The sequence below is a fragment of the Pezoporus flaviventris genome, unplaced genomic scaffold (genome assembly GCF_033815535.1).
Source record: "Pezoporus flaviventris isolate CSIRO_AGI_PZ_B2104156 unplaced genomic scaffold, CSIRO_AGI_Pfla_v1 ptg000041l, whole genome shotgun sequence".
NCBI lineage: Eukaryota > Metazoa > Chordata > Aves > Psittaciformes > Psittacidae > Pezoporus > Pezoporus flaviventris.
In genome coordinates this window covers 461,018-479,524 of record NW_026892589.1, presented here as the reverse complement: position 1 = coordinate 479,524, position 18,507 = coordinate 461,018, and the positions used below count along the sequence as shown (strand labels likewise).

At 55.3% G+C, this 18,507-nt stretch overlaps 1 protein-coding gene across 2 annotated transcripts in view; it reads left to right on the top strand.

Annotated features, from left to right (window-relative positions):
• Positions 1-5,543: 5,543 nt before the first annotated feature.
• Positions 5,544-18,507, top strand: part of POLE (DNA polymerase epsilon, catalytic subunit) — a 32,804-nt gene continuing 19,840 nt past the window's right edge. For both annotated transcript variants that reach the window (XM_061465696.1, XM_061465695.1), the window contains exons 1-21: positions 5,544-5,783; positions 5,916-5,996; positions 6,077-6,121; positions 6,266-6,358; positions 7,040-7,194; positions 8,080-8,221; positions 8,533-8,613; positions 8,909-9,016; positions 9,435-9,545; positions 9,818-9,903; positions 10,449-10,568; positions 11,338-11,470; positions 12,547-12,660; positions 13,283-13,495; positions 14,314-14,421; positions 15,016-15,144; positions 16,005-16,107; positions 16,202-16,348; positions 16,941-17,086; positions 17,771-17,919; positions 18,304-18,396. In XM_061465696.1, coding sequence (XP_061321680.1) covers positions 5,544-5,783; positions 5,916-5,996; positions 6,077-6,121; positions 6,266-6,358; positions 7,040-7,194; positions 8,080-8,221; positions 8,533-8,613; positions 8,909-9,016; positions 9,435-9,545; positions 9,818-9,903; positions 10,449-10,568; positions 11,338-11,470; positions 12,547-12,660; positions 13,283-13,495; positions 14,314-14,421; positions 15,016-15,144; positions 16,005-16,107; positions 16,202-16,348; positions 16,941-17,086; positions 17,771-17,919; positions 18,304-18,396 — 2,597 coding nt within the window. The remainder of the gene's footprint in view (positions 5,784-5,915; positions 5,997-6,076; positions 6,122-6,265; positions 6,359-7,039; positions 7,195-8,079; positions 8,222-8,532; positions 8,614-8,908; positions 9,017-9,434; positions 9,546-9,817; positions 9,904-10,448; positions 10,569-11,337; positions 11,471-12,546; positions 12,661-13,282; positions 13,496-14,313; positions 14,422-15,015; positions 15,145-16,004; positions 16,108-16,201; positions 16,349-16,940; positions 17,087-17,770; positions 17,920-18,303; positions 18,397-18,507) is intronic.

Below are 18,507 nucleotides of genomic sequence, written 5' to 3'. Positions count from 1 at the left end.
AAAGGGCTCTTCCAGCTGGTTGATTCTGTGACACTTCTATGACACCAGTGACCTCCTGCCTCTGCCACCCCAGAGGAGGCGGGCACGGTACTGGTGTGTGAGGTGAGTCGGGTGTGTGTGTGCTGACAGCAGCAGCCGGCGGCCGCCTGTGTGTTCGTGCGCGTGTCCTGTATGTGTCCTGTGTCCTTGTGTCCGTGTGCGCGTCCGGTGTCCTTGTGTCCGTGCGCGCGTCCCGTGTCCTTGTGTCCGTGCATGTGTCCTGTGTCCCATGTGTGTCCTGTGTCCTTGTGTCCGTGCGTGTGTCCCGTGTGTGTCCCGTGTCCTTGTGTCCGCGCGTGTGTCCTGTGTCCCGTGTGTGTCCTGTGTCCTTGTGTCCGTGCGTGTGTCCCGTGTGTGTCCCGTGTCCTTGTGTCCGCGCGCGTGTCCCGTGTCCTTGTGTCCGCGCACGTGTCCTGTGTCCTTGTGTCTGCGCGCGTGTCCTGTGTCCTTGTGTCCGCGCGTGTCCCGTGTCCTTGTGTCCGTGTGCGCGTCCCGTGTCCTTGTGTCCGTGCATGTGTCCTGTGTCCTTGTGTCCGTGCAAGTGTCCTGTGTCCTTGTGTCCGTGCATGTGTCCTGTGTCCTTGTGTCCGTGCATGTGTCCTGTGTCCTTGTGTCCGTGCAAGTGTCCTGTGTCCTTGTGTCCGTGCAAGTGTCCTGTGTCCTTGTGTCCGTGCATGTGTCCTGTGTCCTTGTGTCAGTGCGCGTGTCCCGTGTCCTTGTGTCCGCGCGCGTGTCCTGTATGTGTCCCGTGACCTTGTGTCCGTGCATGTCCCGTGTCCTTGTGTCCGCGCGTGTGTCCCGTGTCCTTGTGTCCATGCGCGTGTCCCGTGTCCTTGTGTCCGCGCGTGTGTCCTGTGTCCCGTGTGTGTCCTGTGTCCTTGTGTCCGTGCGTGTGTCCCGTGTGTGTCCTGTGTCCTTGTGTCCGCGCGCGTGTCCTGTGTCCTTGTGTCCGCGCATGTGTCCTGTGTCCCGTGTGTGTCCTGTGTCCTTGTGTCCGTGCGTGTGTCCCGTGTGTGTCCCGTGTCCTTGTGTCCGTGCGCGTGTCCTGTGTCCTTGTGTCCGTGCGTGTGTCCTGTGTCCTGTGTGTGTCCTGTGTCCTTGTGTCCGTGCGTGTGTCCCATGTGTGTCCCGTGTCCTTGTGTCCGCGCGCGTGTCCCGTGTCCTTGTGTCCGTGCGCATGTCCCGTGTCCTTGTGTCCGCGCGTGTCCCATGTCCTTGTGTCCGCGCGCGTGTCCCGTGTCCTTGTGTCCGCGCGTGTGTCCTGTGTCCCGTGTGTGTCCTGTGTCCTTGTGTCCGTGCGTGTGTCCCGTGTGTGTCCTGTGTCCTTGTGTCCACGCGCATGTCCTGTGTCCTTGTGTCCGCGCGTGTCCCGTGTCCTTGTGTCCGCGCGTGTGTCCTGTGTCCCGTGTGTGTCCTGTGTCCTTGTGTCCGTGCGTGTGTCCCATGTGTGTCCTGTGTCCTTGTGTCCATGCGCGTGTCCCGTGTCCTTGTGTCCGCGCGCGTGTCCCGTGTCCTTGTGTCCGCGCGTGTGTCCTGTGTTCTTGTGTCCGCGCGTGTCCCGTGTCCTTGTGTCAGCGCGCGTCCCGTGTCCTTGTGTCAGCGTGTCCCGTGTCCTTGTGTCCGCGCGTGTGTCCTGTGTCCTGTGTGTGTCCCGTGTCCTTGTGTCCACGCGCGTGTCCCGTGTCCTTGTGTCCGCGCGTGTGTCCTGTGTCCTGTGTGTGTCCTGTGTCCTTGTGTCCGCGCGTGTGTCCTGTGTCCTGTGTGTGTCCCGTGTCCTTGTGTCCGTGCGCGTGTCCCGTGTGTGTCCCGTGTCCTTGTGTCCGCGCGTGTGTCCCGTGTTCTTTGTGTCCGTGCGCGTGTCCTGTGTCCTTGTGTCCGCGCGTGTGTCCTGTGTCCCGTGTGTGTCCTGTGTCCTTGTGTCCGTGCGTGTGTCCCGTGTGTGTCCTTCGTCCTTGTGTCCGCGCGCGTGTCCCGTGTCCTTGTGTCCGCGCGTGTGTCCTGTGTCCCGTGTGTGTCCTGTGTCCTTGTGTCCGTGCGTGTGTCCCGTGTGTGTCCCGTGTCCTTGTGTCCGTGCGCGTGTCCTGTGTCCTTGTGTCCGTGCGTGTGTCCCATGTGTGTCCCGTGTCCTTGTGTCCGCGCGCCTTTCCCGTGTCCTTGTGTCCGCGCGTGTGTCCTGTGTCCCGTGTGTGTCCTGTGTCCTTGTGTCCGTGCGTGTGTCCCGTGTGTGTCCTGTGTCCTTGTGTCCACGCGCGTGTCCTGTGTCCTTGTGTCCGCGCGTGTCCCGTGTCCTTGTGTCCGCGCGTGTGTCCTGTGTCCCGTGTGTGTCCTGTGTCCTTGTGTCCGTGCGTGTGTCCCGTGTGTGTCCTGTGTCCTTGTGTCCATGCGCGTGTCCCGTGTCCTTGTGTCCGCGCGTGTCCTGTGTCCTTGTGTCCGCGCGTGTCCCGTGTCCTTGTGTCCGCGCGTGTGTCCTGTGTTCTTGTGTCCGCGCGTGTCCCGTGTCCTTGTGTCAGCGCGCGTCCCGTGTCCTTGTGTCCGAGAGTGTGTCCTGTGTCCTGTGTGTGTCCCGTGTCCTTGTGTCCACGCGCGTGTCCCGTGTCCTTGTGTCCGCTCGTGTGTCCTGTGTCCTGTGTGTGTCCCGTGTCCTTGTGTCCGCGCGTGTGTCCTGTGTCCTGTGTGTGTCCCGTGTCCTTGTGTCCGTGCGCGTGTCCCGTGTGTGTCCCGTGTCCTTGTGTCCGCGCGTGTGTCCCGTGTCCTTGTGTCCGTGCGCGTGTCCCGTGTCCTTGTGTCCGCGCATGTGTCCTGTGTCCCGTGTGTGTCCTGTGTCCTTGTGTCCGTGCGTGTGTCCCGTGTGTGTCCTGTGTCCTTGTGTCCGCGCGCCTGTCCTGTGTCCTTGTGTCCGCGCGTGTGTCCTGTGTCCCGTGTGTGTCCTGTGTCCTTGTGTCCGTGCGTGTGTCCCGTGTGTGTCCCGTGTCCTTGTGTCCGCGCGCGTGTCCCGTGTCCTTGTGTCCGCGCGCATGTCCCGTGTCCTTGTGTCCGCGCGTGTCCCGTGTCCTTGTGTCCGCGCATGTCCTGTGTCCCGTGTGTGTCCTGTGTCCTTGTGTCCGTGCGTGTGTCCCGTGTGTGTCCCGTGTCCTTGTGTCCACGCGCGTGTCCCGTGTCCTTGTGTCTGCGCGTGTGTCCTGTGTCCCGTGTGTGTCCTGTGTCCTTGTGTCCGTGCGTGTGTCCCGTGTGTGTCCTGTGTCCTTGTGTCCATGCGCGTGTCCCGTGTCCTTGTGTCCGCGCGCGTGTCCCGTGTCCTTGTGTCCGCGCGTGTCCTGTGTCCCGTGTGTGTCCTGTGTCCTTGTGTCCGTGCGTGTGTCCCGTGTGTGTCCCGTGTCCTTGTGTCCACGCGCGTGTCCCGTGTCCTTGTGTCTGCGCGTGTGTCCTGTGTTCTTGTGTCCGCGCGTGTCCCGTGTCCTTGTGTCTGCGCGTGTGTCCTGTGTCCCGTGTGTGTCCTGTGTCCTTGTGTCCGTGCGTGTGTCCCGTGTGTGTCCTGTGTCCTTGTGTCCATGCGCGTGTCCCGTGTCCTTGTGTCCGCGCGCGTGTCCCGTGTCCTTGTGTCTGCGCGTGTGTCCTGTGTTCTTGTGTCCGCGCGTGTCCCGTGTCCTTGTGTCAGCGTGTCCCGTGTCCTTGTGTCCGCGCGTGTGTCCTGTGTTCTTGTGTCCGTGCGTATCCCGTGTCCTTGTGTCAGCGCGCGTCCCGTGTCCTTGTGTCAGCGTGTCCCGTGTCCTTGTGTCCGCGCGTGTGTCCCGTGTCCTGTGTGTGTCCCGTGTCCTTGTGTCCACGCGCGTGTCCCGTGTCCTTGTGTCCGCGCGTGTGTCCCGTGTCCTGTGTGTGTCCCGTGTCCTTGTGTCCACGCGCGTGTCCCGTGTCCTTGTGTCCGCGTGTGTGTCCTGTGTCCTGTGTGTGTCCCGTGTCCTTGTGTCCGTGCCTGTGTCCTGTGTCCTGTGTGTGTCCCGTGTCCTTGTGTCCGTGCGCGTGTCCCGTGTGTGTCCCGTGTCCTTGTGTCCGCGCGCGTGTCCCGTGTCCTTGTGTCCGCGCGTGTGTCCCGTGTCCTTGTGTCCGCGCGTGTGTCCTGTGTCCTGTGTGTGTCCCGTGTCCTTGTGTCCGTGCGCGTGTCCCGTGTGTGTCCTGTGTCTTTGTGCCCGCGCGCATGTCCCGTGTCCTTGTGTCCGCGCGCGTGTCCCGTGTCCTTGTGTCCGCGCGTGTGTCCTGTGTGTGTCCTGTGTCCTTGTGTCCGTGCGTGTGTCCCGTGTGTGTCCTGTGTCCTTGTGTCCACGCGCGTGTTCTGTGTCCTTGTGTCCGCGCGTGTCCCGTGTCCTTGTGTCCGCGTGTGTGTCCTGTGTCCCGTGTGTGTCCTGTGTCCTTGTGTCCGTGCGTGTGTCCCGTGTGTGTCCTGTGTCCTTGTGTCCATGCGCGTGTCCCGTGTCCTTGTGTCCGCGCGTGTGTCCTGTGTCCTTGTGTCCGCGCGTGTCCCGTGTCCTTGTGTCAGCGCGCGTCCCGTGTCCTTGTGTCAGCGTGTCCCGTGTCCTTGTGTCCGCGCGTGTGTCCTGTGTCCTGTGTGTGTCCCGTGTCCTTGTGTCCACGCGCGTGTCCCGTGTCCTTGTGTCCGCGCGTGTGTCCTGTGTCCTGTGTGTGTCCCGTGTCCTTGTGTCCGCGCGTGTCCTGTGTCCTGTGTGTGTCCCGTGTCCTTGTGTCCGTGCGTGTGTCCCATGTGTGTCCCGTGTCCTTGTGTCCGCGCGCGTGTCCCGTGTCCTTGTGTCCGCGCGTGTGTCCTGTGTCCTGTGTGTGTCCCGTGTCCTTGTGTCCGCGCGCGTGTCCCGTGTCCTTGTGTCCGCGCGTGCGTCCTGTGTCCTGTGTGTGTCCCGTGTCCTTGTGTCCGTGCGCGTGTCCTGTGTCCTGTGTGTGTCCCGTGTCCTTGTGTCCGTGCGCGTGTCCTGTGTCCTGTGTGTGTCCCGTGTCCTTGTGTCCGTGCGCGTGTCCCGTGTCCTTGTGTCCGCGCGTGCGTCCTGTGTCCTGTGTGTGTCCCGTGTCCTTGTGTCCGTGCGCGTGTCCCGTGTGTGTCCTGTGTCTTTGTGTCCGCGCGCGTGTCCCCGGGACAAGCGCTCAACTCCGCTGCACGGGGACCCCGCAGCCCCCGGCCTGGGCAGGATCGAGATTCCCGGGGCTCCAGCCGCCGGGCGGGGGGGGGCCGCGGGATCCCTGCGGGGGCGGGGGGAGCACGGCCACGCCCTTACCTCTCCTGCCCCGCCAACGGCCAGCACCGGGGGCGTGGCGGGGAGCGCCTGAGCGCGCCAGCTGGCGTTGGTAGGAGGTGCCCGCGGGGGAGGCGGGGCCTCTTTCTGATTGGTTCTCTCTACGAGGGGCGGGACGTGGGGGAGTTCTCTCTCGCGGGAACAGGGCGTAGCGCGGGAATTTCTTCCCGCGGTGGCGGGTTGGGGCTGGTGTGGTGGGGCCGGATCGTGATGGTGCTGCGGGGCGGCGGAGACCCCGACGGAGCGCGGAGGGGCCGGCGGCCTGGCGGGCCCTGGGGACCTGCGGCGGGGACTGACGGCGCGGCTGCTGGCAGGGACGATGGCCCCGCGCTGTCCGCTCTCAAGCGCCTGGAGCGATCGCAGCGCACCGACCGGCTGGACGCGCTCTTCGGCTTCGAGAGACCAGCGGAGCCCGGCGAGCGAACGGGCTGGCTCATCAACATGCACCCGGTATGGATCGGCGGGGCGTGGGGCGAGCAGCCAACCCATGGGCATGGGGAGGACGCCCCCGGTAGGGCCCGGTGGGGGGAGTCGGGGAGGCCTCACAGAGGCACCTTGCTGAGTCCATGGTGCCCTGGGCAGACGGAGGTGCTGGATGAGGACCGGCGGTCGGTGAGCGCTGTGGACTATTACTTCATCCAGGAGGACGGGAGCCGCTTCAAGGTGGGTTCCCCGGGGGTCCGGGTGCGACAGGGGATCTCCTGAGTGAGACTTGTTGCCGTCACCGGTCTTGTCTCTCCTAGGTGGCCCTGCCCTACAAGCCCTACTTCTACATCGCCGCTCAGAAGGTGAGGAGGGGACCCTGGGAGGGCTGAGGTATCCAGGGAAGGGGACAGCAGGCCCCTGGGGAGCTCGAGACGTCCTGGACATCCAACTTTGGGACGATCTCCCAGGGGATAGTGGACCGCTCAGCCTTGGGGATGTCTCGGCAGGGCTGTGAGCAAGAAGTGTCCTCCTTCCTCTCCAAGAAGTTCCAAGGGAAGATTGCAAAGCTGGAAACTGTCCCCAAAGAAGACTTGGACTTGGTCTGTATTCCTCTGGCCTTTGTACTCTTGAGTAGTGGTGGTTTTTGGACATTGCACAGCTCTAGTGAAGTAGGAAGGGACTGAGTAAAGGGAAACAGCATGCTTCAGTCTCCTAGTGCTGCTAGTGGTGCCTATCAGTAATAGGTAGCTATGGCTAATTGCATTCTTCTCCTTGAGCACATCAGCCATTTCACAGCATCTTCAAGGTGTTCAATTTTGGGAATTAATTGGAGGAGGAGAGGTTACGGTGGGAGGGAGCTGCTACTCATGTTTGACCTGCTCTTATTCCTCTTCCCCGGGTGGGTCCTATGTGGTTCTGCCTGCATGGGCAGGGCAGCAGGGCTGGCTGTGTCCTTGCTCTTGCAGCTCCTGCACTCTTCCCTGATGTCTCTTCTCGATGCTTGACTCTCCCACCCACTGGCACCTTTTTTTTTTTTTTTTTTTGTCCACTTCTGCCACCTGTATCAGTCTGGTATGCCTTCCCCACCCTCTTATATAGCAGCATAAAAGTGTTTGGGTTGGAAAGGACTTCCAAAGGTCATCTAGTCCAGAGCCCTGCAATGAGCAGGGACATCTTCAGCTAGATTAGGTTGCTCAGACCTACATCCAGCCTGGCCTTCAATGTCTCCAAGGATGGCAGTGCTCATCCCCCAGAGCTGGCATTGTCTTGCTGCTTTGCAGCCAAACCACTTGGTGGGTCTGAAGAGGAACTACATCAAGCTGTCCTTCAACACGGTGGATGACTTGGTAAAGGTGCGTAAGGATATCTCTCCTGCTGTGAGGAAAAACAGAGAACGAGACCGGGCGAGCGATGTCTACACAGCCATGCTGTCAAGGTGGGAGCAATCCTGAGGGCCTCTCATGTTAATAACTAGGCTCCCTTTTATTTCTTAGCTGTCCCCAGGGAGCTGTTGTCCTGCCTGGGTCTGTCCCCAGTTATACCACCCTTCTCTGAGGTGGTTCTTCAAGCTCAGTGCTGCACATTAAGAGGCCCCAGAGCCTCAGGGATGTGATGTGCTGTGGTGGTACCTCTGCCTGCCAGGCACGTAGATACCCTGTCTCCTGAGAAAGAATACTCAGAGGCATTGGGCAGCCTTACCTCTGGCAGTGACTAAAGGGAAGAAAGCCCCAGCCAACATGCTGTATCTGAATGAGAAGTAGGAGCTTGTTTGCAAGGTTGGGAGCACAGTTGCAGGCAGAAAAAAAAAACCGAAACCTCTATTTTTTTTTTTTTTTTTTCCTAAAGCCACCTAGTATAGAAATATGCAAACTTCACCCTCTTTGGGCTCCTGCCCCTGAAGTCTGATCTTAGTTGAAACTTCAGGAAGGTGAGATGAGTGCCACCTGCTCACCTGGAAGAGGGATGGTATGCCTTCCAAGTCCTTCCCATGTTGCCTCATTATTCTTAGACTCATCATGCTTATAAATCCAGTGCCATAAGAACTGTTAATTCTGCAGCCACACGTGGGGTTTGTCTGCCTATACCTGTGAGCAGACACATCTCAGAAACATAAAGAAAAGTGAATTTAGATGGGAGCAACGGGGCTGCGCTTGCTCCTGTCCTGCAAGCAGAGGGGGCTGCATAGTGGAGCAGTGTTTCCTGTTCTCTCCTGTCTCTGACTCCTGCTGGGTGTCACCAGTACCATGTGGCTGTCACATGAGGCCAAGGCTGTGGAGATGTGCACTCAGGTAAAGCAACTTCTTTGCTCTGCTCCTTGCAGCGCTCTGAGCGGAGGCATCCTGACCACGGATGAAGACGGAGCCTCCAGAAAGGTGGCCAGCCAGATGGACAATATCCTGGATATGCGGGAGTACGATGTACCCTACCATATTCGCCTGTCCATTGACCTGAAGATCCACGTGGTAAGGAACAGGGAAGCTGGAAGTGCTTCTGTACTCCTGAAGTGTGTGCCAGGGAGAAACACTTTCTCTCCAGGACCTTTGCAAAGGTGTTGGGAACCATGAGTTCCATGTGTAAAGCTTAGTCCCCTGCTGCTGGGCCTCTTCCTTAGTTACTGACGTGCAGCAGAGTTAAAGGACTGATGCACAGCCATAGTTTGAGCCTTTCTGCTGGGCTGCATTTAAGCTCGTGCAGGTCTGTCCCCAGCAGCTGAACAGCAGTGACCCAAGGAGCTGTCCCTGTGGTCACACTGCCCTCCCTCTTCTCCCAACAGGCTCACTGGTACAATGTGCGGTACCGGGGCAGCACCTACCCCCCTGAAATCACCCGCCGAGACGACCTCGTGGAGCGCCCGGTGAGCGCGGGTTGGGCTGAGGTGGGGTGGGATAGGATGGGTTTGGTTGGGCAAGCGTCCGTCTGTCCGGGTGCACAGCCAGCTCTGCCCTGAGGTCTGGTTGCCGGTGAGCTGTGGGTGTCACGCTGTGGTGGCAGGGGGAAAGCCCTGTTTCTGGTCTCGGGTAGTGATTTTGGGGTGGTTAAAGCAGTAAAATGATTAATGGGGAGAGTCTGGTTCACTTGCTGGAATGGGAATTGTGCTGAACTTCAGGTCAGCTTTAGAATGTTTTTCTAATGGATTTGGTCCTGCTCAGGATCCTGTTGTTCTTGCCTTTGACATTGAAACTACCAAACTCCCTCTGAAGTTTCCTGATGCAGAGACAGACCAGATCATGATGATCTCCTACATGATTGATGGGCAGGTAAGGAACAGCAGAGTGGTTTCCTCCATGCTCCAGCAGCCCAGCTGGGGAATAGGCCAATGTTTCCCCTTCTAACCCAGCCCACTCCAGGCTTGTCTTGTTTGGTGTGTGGCTGCGGAGAGGAAATTAACGTCTGCATGATGCATGAGATACTTAGTTTTATGGTACCCAGGTCAGGTTGCTGGTGCTCCTCTGAGGGACCTGGAGAGCACAGGGATAGCTCTGCTATCCCATGTTGTCTCCCTGTGGCCTTCTTTAGCCAATGGCCAGCAATGGTTCAGCAGATAACTCCCAAACAGTTGTTCACCCTTGACAGAAGCTGTGTCTTTCAAGAGGCAAAATGTCCCATCATATGGACAGCATTTTTGGCTTGTCTGCAAGCCAGGTTGTCCTGACTACCTCTTTGTCACCTCCCCAGGGCTACCTCATCACAAACAGGGAGATCGTCTCTGAGGATATTGAAGACTTTGAGTTTACTCCCAAGCCAGAGTATGAGGGGCAATTTTGTGTCTTTAATGAACCGGATGAAGTAAGTAATTTCTGCCCAGCTAACATTTTACCTGCCCGGGGCTCTTCTTCAACAAGAGCTAAGAGCTTGGTGGGCTGCTTCTCTGGGGAACATGGTTGGTTGAGCAGGGCTGGTCATGCTTTGATTTCTTGGCAAAAAGGATAAGAGGTCAGGTCTGGGCTATGTGGGGAAGAGAGGGGAAGTGTGGGAGAAGCTGGAAGGAATCCACCACCTCTCCACGGAGGAGATGAAGTTATATGTATATATCTTTTCTACTCTTCTGTTTATCCTAGGCTCATTTAATCCAGAGATGGTTTGAACATATCCAGGAGACCAAACCAAACATCATTGTCACATACAATGGAGACTTCTTTGACTGGTAAGATGAGGAGTGAAAATTTAAGCTGGTAGGGTGTCACCTGAGCTGTTGGGCAGGCTTGACATCCTTCCAATAGCTCACACAGCAGTTGGTGATAGTGTGTGATCCATGCCAACTCTCTGGCTAGTTTGAACACCTCACGAAATCCTGTGCCTGCTGGCTTGGAAGTATGAACTTTTGTAGAGTCCCGTCTGCTTGGTTTTGCTGCTTAAAAGCCCTTGGCCATGTGGCAGTGTTGGTGTATGGATGAGCTCAGTCTTGGGAGAGCAGGGAGAGAGTCACCTGGAGGATACTGGGGAGAGGAGTGCAGGCAAGCCATCGGGAAGCAAGGGGAAAGGGCCTGGTGCAGGCTGCAAGGAGCAGCGTTGCCTTTTGGGTCAGCAGCAGTTCTGCCCTGGGGGAAATTTTCCCCATAACCAGATACCACAGATAACTGGAAGAAAAATTCTTTAGGTAGTTGGTAACAAAGCAGCTGTGAAACTGTTGTCAAAGCTGAAGGGAAATGATTGTTCTGTTCCTACTCTTTGTGTTGCCTCTTTCCCCAGGCCCTTTGTGGAAGCAAGAGCAACAGTTCATGGAATTAATATGTACCAGGAAATTGGGTTTCAGAAGGACAGCCAGGGAGAATACAAAGCATCCCAGTGCATCCACATGGACTGTCTAAGGTATCAAATGCTGCCCATTTACCACATACCCTGCATCTTTCTCTTGAATTTATGTAAAAAACCTACAGTTGCATTTGAATACTGTCCTCCTGCCTGTTGCACCTCCCAAGGCTGGTGTGATAGTCCATTTCTTTGTGCTGCTTCCCCTTGGCACTCTGCATACCACAGAAGCTGCCAAGCCTTCCCCATGAAGGGCTCGTGGGGCTGTCTCTCTCCCTGCAGCCTGCTGGTGACTGTCCTTGGGTGTTTGAGCCCTCAGTTGAGGGAGCAGGGAAAGGGTGGGATAGGATCAGGCCATTGGAGTGGGGAAGAGACCGTGTCCTAACCCAGTAGCCTCCAGGCACAGACAGAAGAGGAAAGGACGTGTGCATGCATGTGAGAGAAAAGTTGGTGTTTATGTGGGTTTCTTCCCCTGGAGCAGTGTCTGGACTTTGGAGAGTGGCTGCTTGTATCTCCAGTTGCAGTTCTGGTGACATCTCCAGTGGTTAAATGTTTAGTATAAAGGCACCTGAGGGGGTTGGAAGGTGGTAATTTTGAGCAGTGATGATGGTATGGATAGTGGAATTTGTCCTGGTTGGAACTCAAGTGCATTGGTGGAAGTGCAGGATACCTAAAGCTGGGCAGCCTCTCACACTTGGATGCTCGGCTCCTGGCTGTCCTTGGTGAGAGGTCCCCTTTGCAGTCAGGATCCCATTTGGAGGCCGGAGGCCCTTTCTGAAGGGAGAGTTGGTTCCTCTGCACAAACTGCCATTTTCATAATTCTGTCCAGGTGGGTGAAGAGGGACAGTTACCTCCCAGTGGGAAGTCACAACCTGAAAGCAGCAGCTAAAGCAAAACTGGGTTATGATCCAGTGGAGCTGGACCCTGAAGAAATGTGCCGGATGGCTACAGAGGAGCCTCAGGTATTCCCTCTCTGTGCTGTATGTCCTCTGAGCAATTGGAAAACAAATGTAGAGTATCACAGAATCGTAGAATAGTCAGGGTTGGAAAGGACCTTAAGGTCATCCAGTTCCAACCCCCCTGCCATGGGCAGGGACACCTCACACTAAACCAGGTCACCCAAGGCTCTGTCCAACCCGGCCTTGAGCACTGCCAGGGATGGAGCATTCACAACCTCCCTGGGCAACCCATTCCAGTGCCTCAGCACCCTTACAGTAAAGAAATTCTTCCTTATATCCAATCTAAACTTCCCCCATTTAAGTTTTAACCCATTACCCCTTGTCCTGTCACTACAATCCCTAATGAAGAGTCCCTCCCCAGCATCCCTATAGCCCCCCTTCAGATACTGGAAGGCTGCTCTGAGGTCTCCACGCAGCCTTCTCTTCTCCAGGCTGAACAGCCCCAACTTTCTCAGCCTAGCTGCAATAACTTTCTCAGCCTAGCTACTCTTTCTCAAAGTGGCTGCAATATGATTGAATCTAACTTAAAGGGTCTCAAAATGTTCTTGCTTAATGCAGTCATTCTGAGAAATTAACTCACTCTGTCTCACCAGATTGCTGATGCCTCAGAAGTACTTGAGTTTGTGGGGAGAAAGAACAGGGTTTCTTTGAAGTGGTTGTAGCACTGGCATTGTACAGTGCATTCTCTGTGTTTGTTTATGCCAGTGGGAGGTGGCGCAAACACAGGCACCACAAAAGGCCATGACTTGCTGAGGAGGGACAAGAACTAGGCTTAGTGTTCGGGTGTTGCGGGCAGGGGATTTCTGCTGAAGCTCTGGTGCAGACTTCTGATTCCCAAACAGGGCAGCGTCTATGTCATGGGCTCATCCTCATTTCTTGTTATTTGAAGCTGATATGATGGTCTAACTAGAGCTAGAGCAGGACGTCCTCGGAAGTGAACAGATTATTCTTTACAACCTAAGAGACACCTTTCCCTTCTTCCCACTCATACAAGTGTGTCCAGCAGGAAGCAGCGAAAGATGTCACTGAGCTGCTCTGTCACGATTGTGATTAATTTGCCTGTCACCCTTCTTTGACAGACCCTGGCCACCTATTCAGTGTCCGATGCAGTTGCTACCTATTACATGTATATGAAGTACGTGCATCCTTTCATTTTTGCCCTGTGCACCATCATTCCCATGGAGCCAGATGAGGTAGGTACATTCCTGAAATGTGGCTCTTCACCCAGCAGAGCAAACATCTCCCGTGCTGCAGGGATGCTCTGGCCATGGACCTGATTCTGTCTGCCAGGGCATTTTCCCATCTGTGTCAGGAAGGGAGGGAGAGTGGATTTGGAGGCTACTCCTTTGTCTCCACAGTCCTGGGGGCTTTTGAGAGAGGTGCCAAAAAACAAGAGATCTGAGGGTTGGCAGTACAGGTCTGCAGGAAGAAAGTGTGGGTGATGCTCCATCCTCAGCCAAGTTTACTTGCAGTTGTGGTCATGCAAAGTTGGGTCTCCTGATGACTGCTGTCAGCTGTAGAGGGGATGGTTAGGCAGCTGTAAGTGCAAGCATGTAGGAAGTGTCTGTCTGTCCCTTCTTGCTCAATCATAGTATGGTTTGGATTGGAAAGGGACCTTCCAAGATCACATAGTCCAACACTCCTGTCATAGGGAAGGCAGATCAGGTTGCTGAAAGCTGCATCTAACCTGGCCTTGAACTGGAAGGGATGGGGCATCCGCATCTTCTGTGCAACCTATTCCACCCTGATAAATAAATTTCTTCCTTGCTTAAATCCATTCTTTTTGAGTTTAAAACTGGCTTTAATGTCCTTTAGGTGTTAAGAAAAGGATCTGGGACACTGTGTGAGGCACTGCTGATGGTTCAGGCCTATCACGCCAACATCATCTTCCCCAACAAGCAGGAGCAGGAATTCAACAAACTTACAGAAGATGGCCATGTGCTGGACTCAGAGACATACGTGGGAGGCCATGTGGAAGCTCTGGAGTCGGGGGTCTTCCGCAGTGACATCCCCTGCCGCTTCAGAATGGTAAGGGGCTGTGCTGCCCACCCGTGCCCTCGCGGAGGGTGGTGGTGAGGAATAGCCCTCTGCTGGTGTTAACATCTCCTGTGTGTCCCTGGGCAGCCTATCATACTTCAGGAAACCTTAAGCACCTGAAACTGTATGGAGCTGGGCTGGGAAGGGATGGGAAGAGGCCTCCAATTGGCCATCTGTGCCTCAATGGGAGAGGAAGTGTCATATGTGTCACATGCTGGAAGCAAGCCAAACCTTGCTGACAGCAAGGAAAAATGGTGAAGAGGGGTTTGAGGTTTGGTTTTGAGCCAGTGGTTCTTGGAAGCTATGCCTCTGCTCCCTTTGGTGTCCTGTCCTCTGTCCTTCTCCCACCCAAAGTTTCTTTTGAGCCCTTCCTGGGCATCGTTCACCTGTTTCTGGTTCACCGTGTTATCACCATCACCTCCCCTGCCCTGCTTCATGCCTGTATTGTGTTCATGGGCTCCAGATGCATCACACTTTGATGTGTATCATGTAGTGAATTGATCACAGGGGATCATACACTGTGTATAAAAGGATCTGGACTAAGTCTAGCTATTTGGAGCACATGACCATGTCAGCATGCGACCATGAGAGGTGCTGCACAACCAAATGCAACTGGCTGCAGTTGTCCTTGTCTCTTCCCTTCATTCCTTTTTTTGCACCTGCCTGTATCTTAGTATGCTGCCCTGTGCTGCAGGGCCAAGCCTGGAGCTGCTCAGGTCAGGCAGGGACACAGGCAGCAGGGCAGGAGCTACCAGGCTGCAGCCAGGGATGGCTGCCCATGGTCTCAGTGTGGTCCCACACTCCTGCAGAATCCTGCTGCCTTCGACTTCCTGGTGCAGCACGTGGAGAAGACGCTGCGGCACGCCATCGAGGATGAGGAGGGTCTGCCACTGGATCAGGTCACCAACTTCCAGGAGGTCTGTCACCTGTGGCACACTGGGCTTGGCAACTTGAAAGTGCCGGTTTAGGGTCATTTTATGCTCTACAGGGAGAGACCAAGAAGCCCATCTATGGGTAGAGTAGACAATGTTAAGGGATGTTATAAGCAGCCACAACTTCCAGCAGCCTCAGCCAGGAATTCCCTTGCCCAGCTGCCTGGGGATCTGGGGTCTGTACCCCAGCTGGAGGACACAGTTCCTGCTTTCCCCTTTGCAGGTCAAAAAGGAGCAAAGCTCTGAGAGAGCTGGGAAGGGGTTTAGTGAGAAGACTGACCTGCTCAGATAGCCCAAATACTTTTGCTCCTCTTGTTCCCTGCTCTTTATCAGCTACAGAGTACAGGTCACCCCGCTCCAAAGCTGAGTCTAGTTTCTTGGAGGACATCATCAGTTAGTTACTGGGGACTTCTGATCTTTGCTGTTTTCTGCATTAACCCACTTGCACTGAAAAGGACCTTGGCCCAGTAACCTTTAGGAAGTAGTTGCTTTCACCTTCCACATGCCCCTACCAATAAAGCCTACCTTGGAGATCCAACCCAAAACCTGCAGTTCAGGTGGTCTTTTGTCTTGCCACAGGTTTGTGATGAAATCAAGGTCAAACTGAATTCCCTGAAGGATGTTCCAAACAGAATTGAGTGTCCCCTTATCTACCATCTGGACGTGGGGGCCATGTACCCCAACATCATTCTGACCAACAGGTTGCAGGTGGGTAACATCAATCTTGTCTTTCCTAATTTGTCTTTCAGATGACCTTGGTGATCCCTGTTGTTGGACCTACTTAACACCAAAGGCTGAACTTTCTGCTCAGGCTGCTCAGAGCAGGGGGATCAGATAAGACTGAGTGAAATTCAGGCAGGCTGCCATGGCTGCCAGGTCTTCAAAGGCTGAGCTACAATTCAGTCTGAGGACTCTTCCCAAAGAAACAGCATTGGTTTTGTGGGGTTTGTGTTCCCAAAAGGCTCTGGAAAGGAGAACTCTGTGTGCAGTTCTCGTGTCCCAGCATAAGGACATGAGATGTTGGAACAAGTCACGAGAAGGCCACAAGGATGATCGGGGACTGGAGCACCTCCTGTATGTAGACAGGCTGAGAACATTGGGGCTGTTCATCCTGGAGAAGAGAAGCTGCATGGAGACCTCAGAGCAGCTTCTGGTCTCTGAAGGGGGCTACAAGGATTCTGGAGAAGAACTCTTCATCAGGGACTGTAGTGATAGGACAAGGGGTGATGGGTTCAAACTGAAACAGGAGATTTAGGTTGGATATAAAGAAGAAGCTCTTTACTGTGAGAGTGGTAAGACCCTGGCACAGGTTATTGTGGCTGTCCTATCCCTGGCAGTGTTCAAGGCCAGGTTGGACAGGGCTTGGAGCAACCTGTTCTGCTGGAATTTGTCCCTGCCCATGGCAGGGGGTTGGAACTGGATAGGCTTTAAGGTTCTTTCCAACCCAAACCAGTCTGGGATTCTGTGATGTTCACATCTCTGCTCTTTGGCCACCTAGTGCCTGTTCTGGCATGAGTTGTCCTTTGGAGAGGTGTTCCCTAAGACCTGTGTCTCTTCCTTGCATCCAGCCCTCAGCCATGGTAGATGAGGCCACGTGTGCTGCCTGTGACTTCAACAAGCCGGGTGCCAACTGCCAGCGCCAGATGACTTGGCAGTGGAGAGGAGAGTTCAGTAAGTGCAGTACAGACCATGCAGTCCAACCCACAGGGATGGAGATGAATTCCTCCTTCTCCCCTGGGAAACTGATGGGTGCCCTGCTCCGCAGTGCCTGCCAGCCGCAGCGAGTACCACCGCATCCAGCAGCAGCTGGAGTCGGAGAAGTTCCCTGCTCTAGCCCCTGACGCAGCGCCCCGCGCCTTCCATGAGCTATCCCGGGAGGAGCAGGCCAAGTACGAGAAGAAGCGGTTGGCAGGTAAAAACACAACAAAAGGAATGAAAAGTGACTGTGGTGACGTGGTTAGTGTCTGCAGCCCAGCCCCTGAGCAGCGCTCACCAGCACTTGGCTCTTAGGCTGTGGGGTTGGTCCTGCCTGGGTCTGGTCTTGAACTGTGCTTTGACAGACCTGCTCCAGGACCTCAGCAGGCTCCTGTGCTTTCCACAGAGGGGCCAGGCACTGATGCTTGTGTCAGTGTTTCTCCTTTTGTCTTCTGAGAGCTGGGGATTTGAGCTGAAATGTGGGTGGCTCCATGTCAGAAGGCTGCTACTTAAAGCCTGTTAAAGGGAAACATAACATTATCTCGTCACTGAGTGATGCAGAACCAGCCGGCTGGCTGGGGGCAGAGCCTGGGTTTGTGGATGGGCCCTATGTGCATCAGGATGAGTTCATTTCCTGCACCTGCCCCTGCATCTCCATAAGGAGGTGCTGCTTCTCTCCATGCTGGTATCTTCCTTTGCAATAGGACTGTGCCTGATACTTAGATGTTTCCCTGTTTATACTGTTCCCATCCCTCTGTAGTGCAGCACCCATCCCTGAGAAGCTTCCCTCTCCTTCTTCCCTTGACTAGATTACTGCCGCAAGGCATACAAGAAGATCCATGTCACCAAGGTGGAGGAACGAGTTACCACCATCTGCCAGAGAGAGAACTCTTTCTATGTGGACACGGTGCGAGCTTTCAGGGACCGCCGCTACGAGTTCAAGGGGCTGCACAAGGTACCAAGCTCAGCTTCTGGTTTAATTGGTCCTGCCAAGGATGGGGACCTCTTGTCTCTCACTGAAAACTAAAGGATTGCTCTCTTCAGCCTTTGTACTCAAGAAGAATGTGGTGGAGCTCCTAACAGCTGTGGCTGCTTGCTGCTGAATCTTCAGTGGCTTCTGCCAGGGCATTTAGTGCCTCTGATGCTGTCAGAAACAAAGCTGCACCTCCAGTTCTCAGTGGCTTTAGCAAATCCTCATCTACTCTCTGTTCTGCTCTGTCTGATTCGGCTGGGTTCAGCCTGAGGCATTCTCTCTACATAGAGAAAAGAGACAAGCTGAGAAGCAAGGCCTAGACCTCAGGAAGAGTTGATTCCAGGAGGATGTTCTAGTTCTCTTCTGGTTGAGGTTTGTGCTAAAGGGGATCAAGGCAAGTTATTCTTGGAGTGTGTTGAAGGCAACACTGAGGTCCTGGGACTCCTTATGGCAGAGTTAATTAATGAGCCGTTTGTGATTCCTCCCAGCTGCTCTGGCCAACTCCTCCTCTGCTGCACAAGATAAAATGGAAAGTTCAGCTGATGCTGATCTTAAGCAAAAATCCTGTTCTAGAGCTGTAATGCTCTGCTGGGGCTGGGGACGGAGCAGCTGGCTACCACCAGTAGTGATGCATGGGGTTGTCCTTACCCTGCCTGTGGCTTGCAGGTGTGGAAGAAGAAGCTGTCTGCAGCGGTGGAGGCAGGAGATGCCTCTGAAGTGAAGCGCTGCAAGAATATGGAAATCCTGTATGACTCGCTGCAGCTAGCCCACAAGTGCATCCTCAACTCTTTCTATGGCTATGTCATGCGGAAGGGGTGAGTCTTCTCCCTGGGCAATGCTGGTGCCCTCTGGAAACTAGGATTGTCCTGGGGAGTCTGTCAATTGCTTCCCCTGCTTCTGAAGCACCAGGATGAAGGTAGGTGCTGCCTGTAACACTCTCCTCTTACTTCTACAAGTGACTTCTCCCCCTTGAGACCCCCGTCAGACATTAAGTGTTGGGCGTAAGTGACAGGAATCTTGTCTATTAGTGGGTTTCCAGCTTTCTGAAACATCGACATTAGGGCAAGGAAAACAATCTACCAAGAGCCAGTGTTTGTGTATTTCTTGCCCTTCTTCCTCTGGAGGTCCTCCTGCCCTTTCCTTAGCTGGGGTAGGCAGGGAGCACTTCATGCTCTTTACTTTGACCGCTCTGCTCACAGAGCTCGCTGGTACTCCATGGAAATGGCTGGCATCGTCTGCTTCACGGGAGCAAATATCATCACCCAGGCCAGGGAACTGATTGAGCAGATTGGGTGAGTATGTGCTGACCTGGGGAAGAGAGGTCTGCCAGCAGCTGGGACAGATGTGAGAGCATGTTAAACATCTGAGCTTTCAGCAGTTAATGTTGAACATTCAGATTGCTG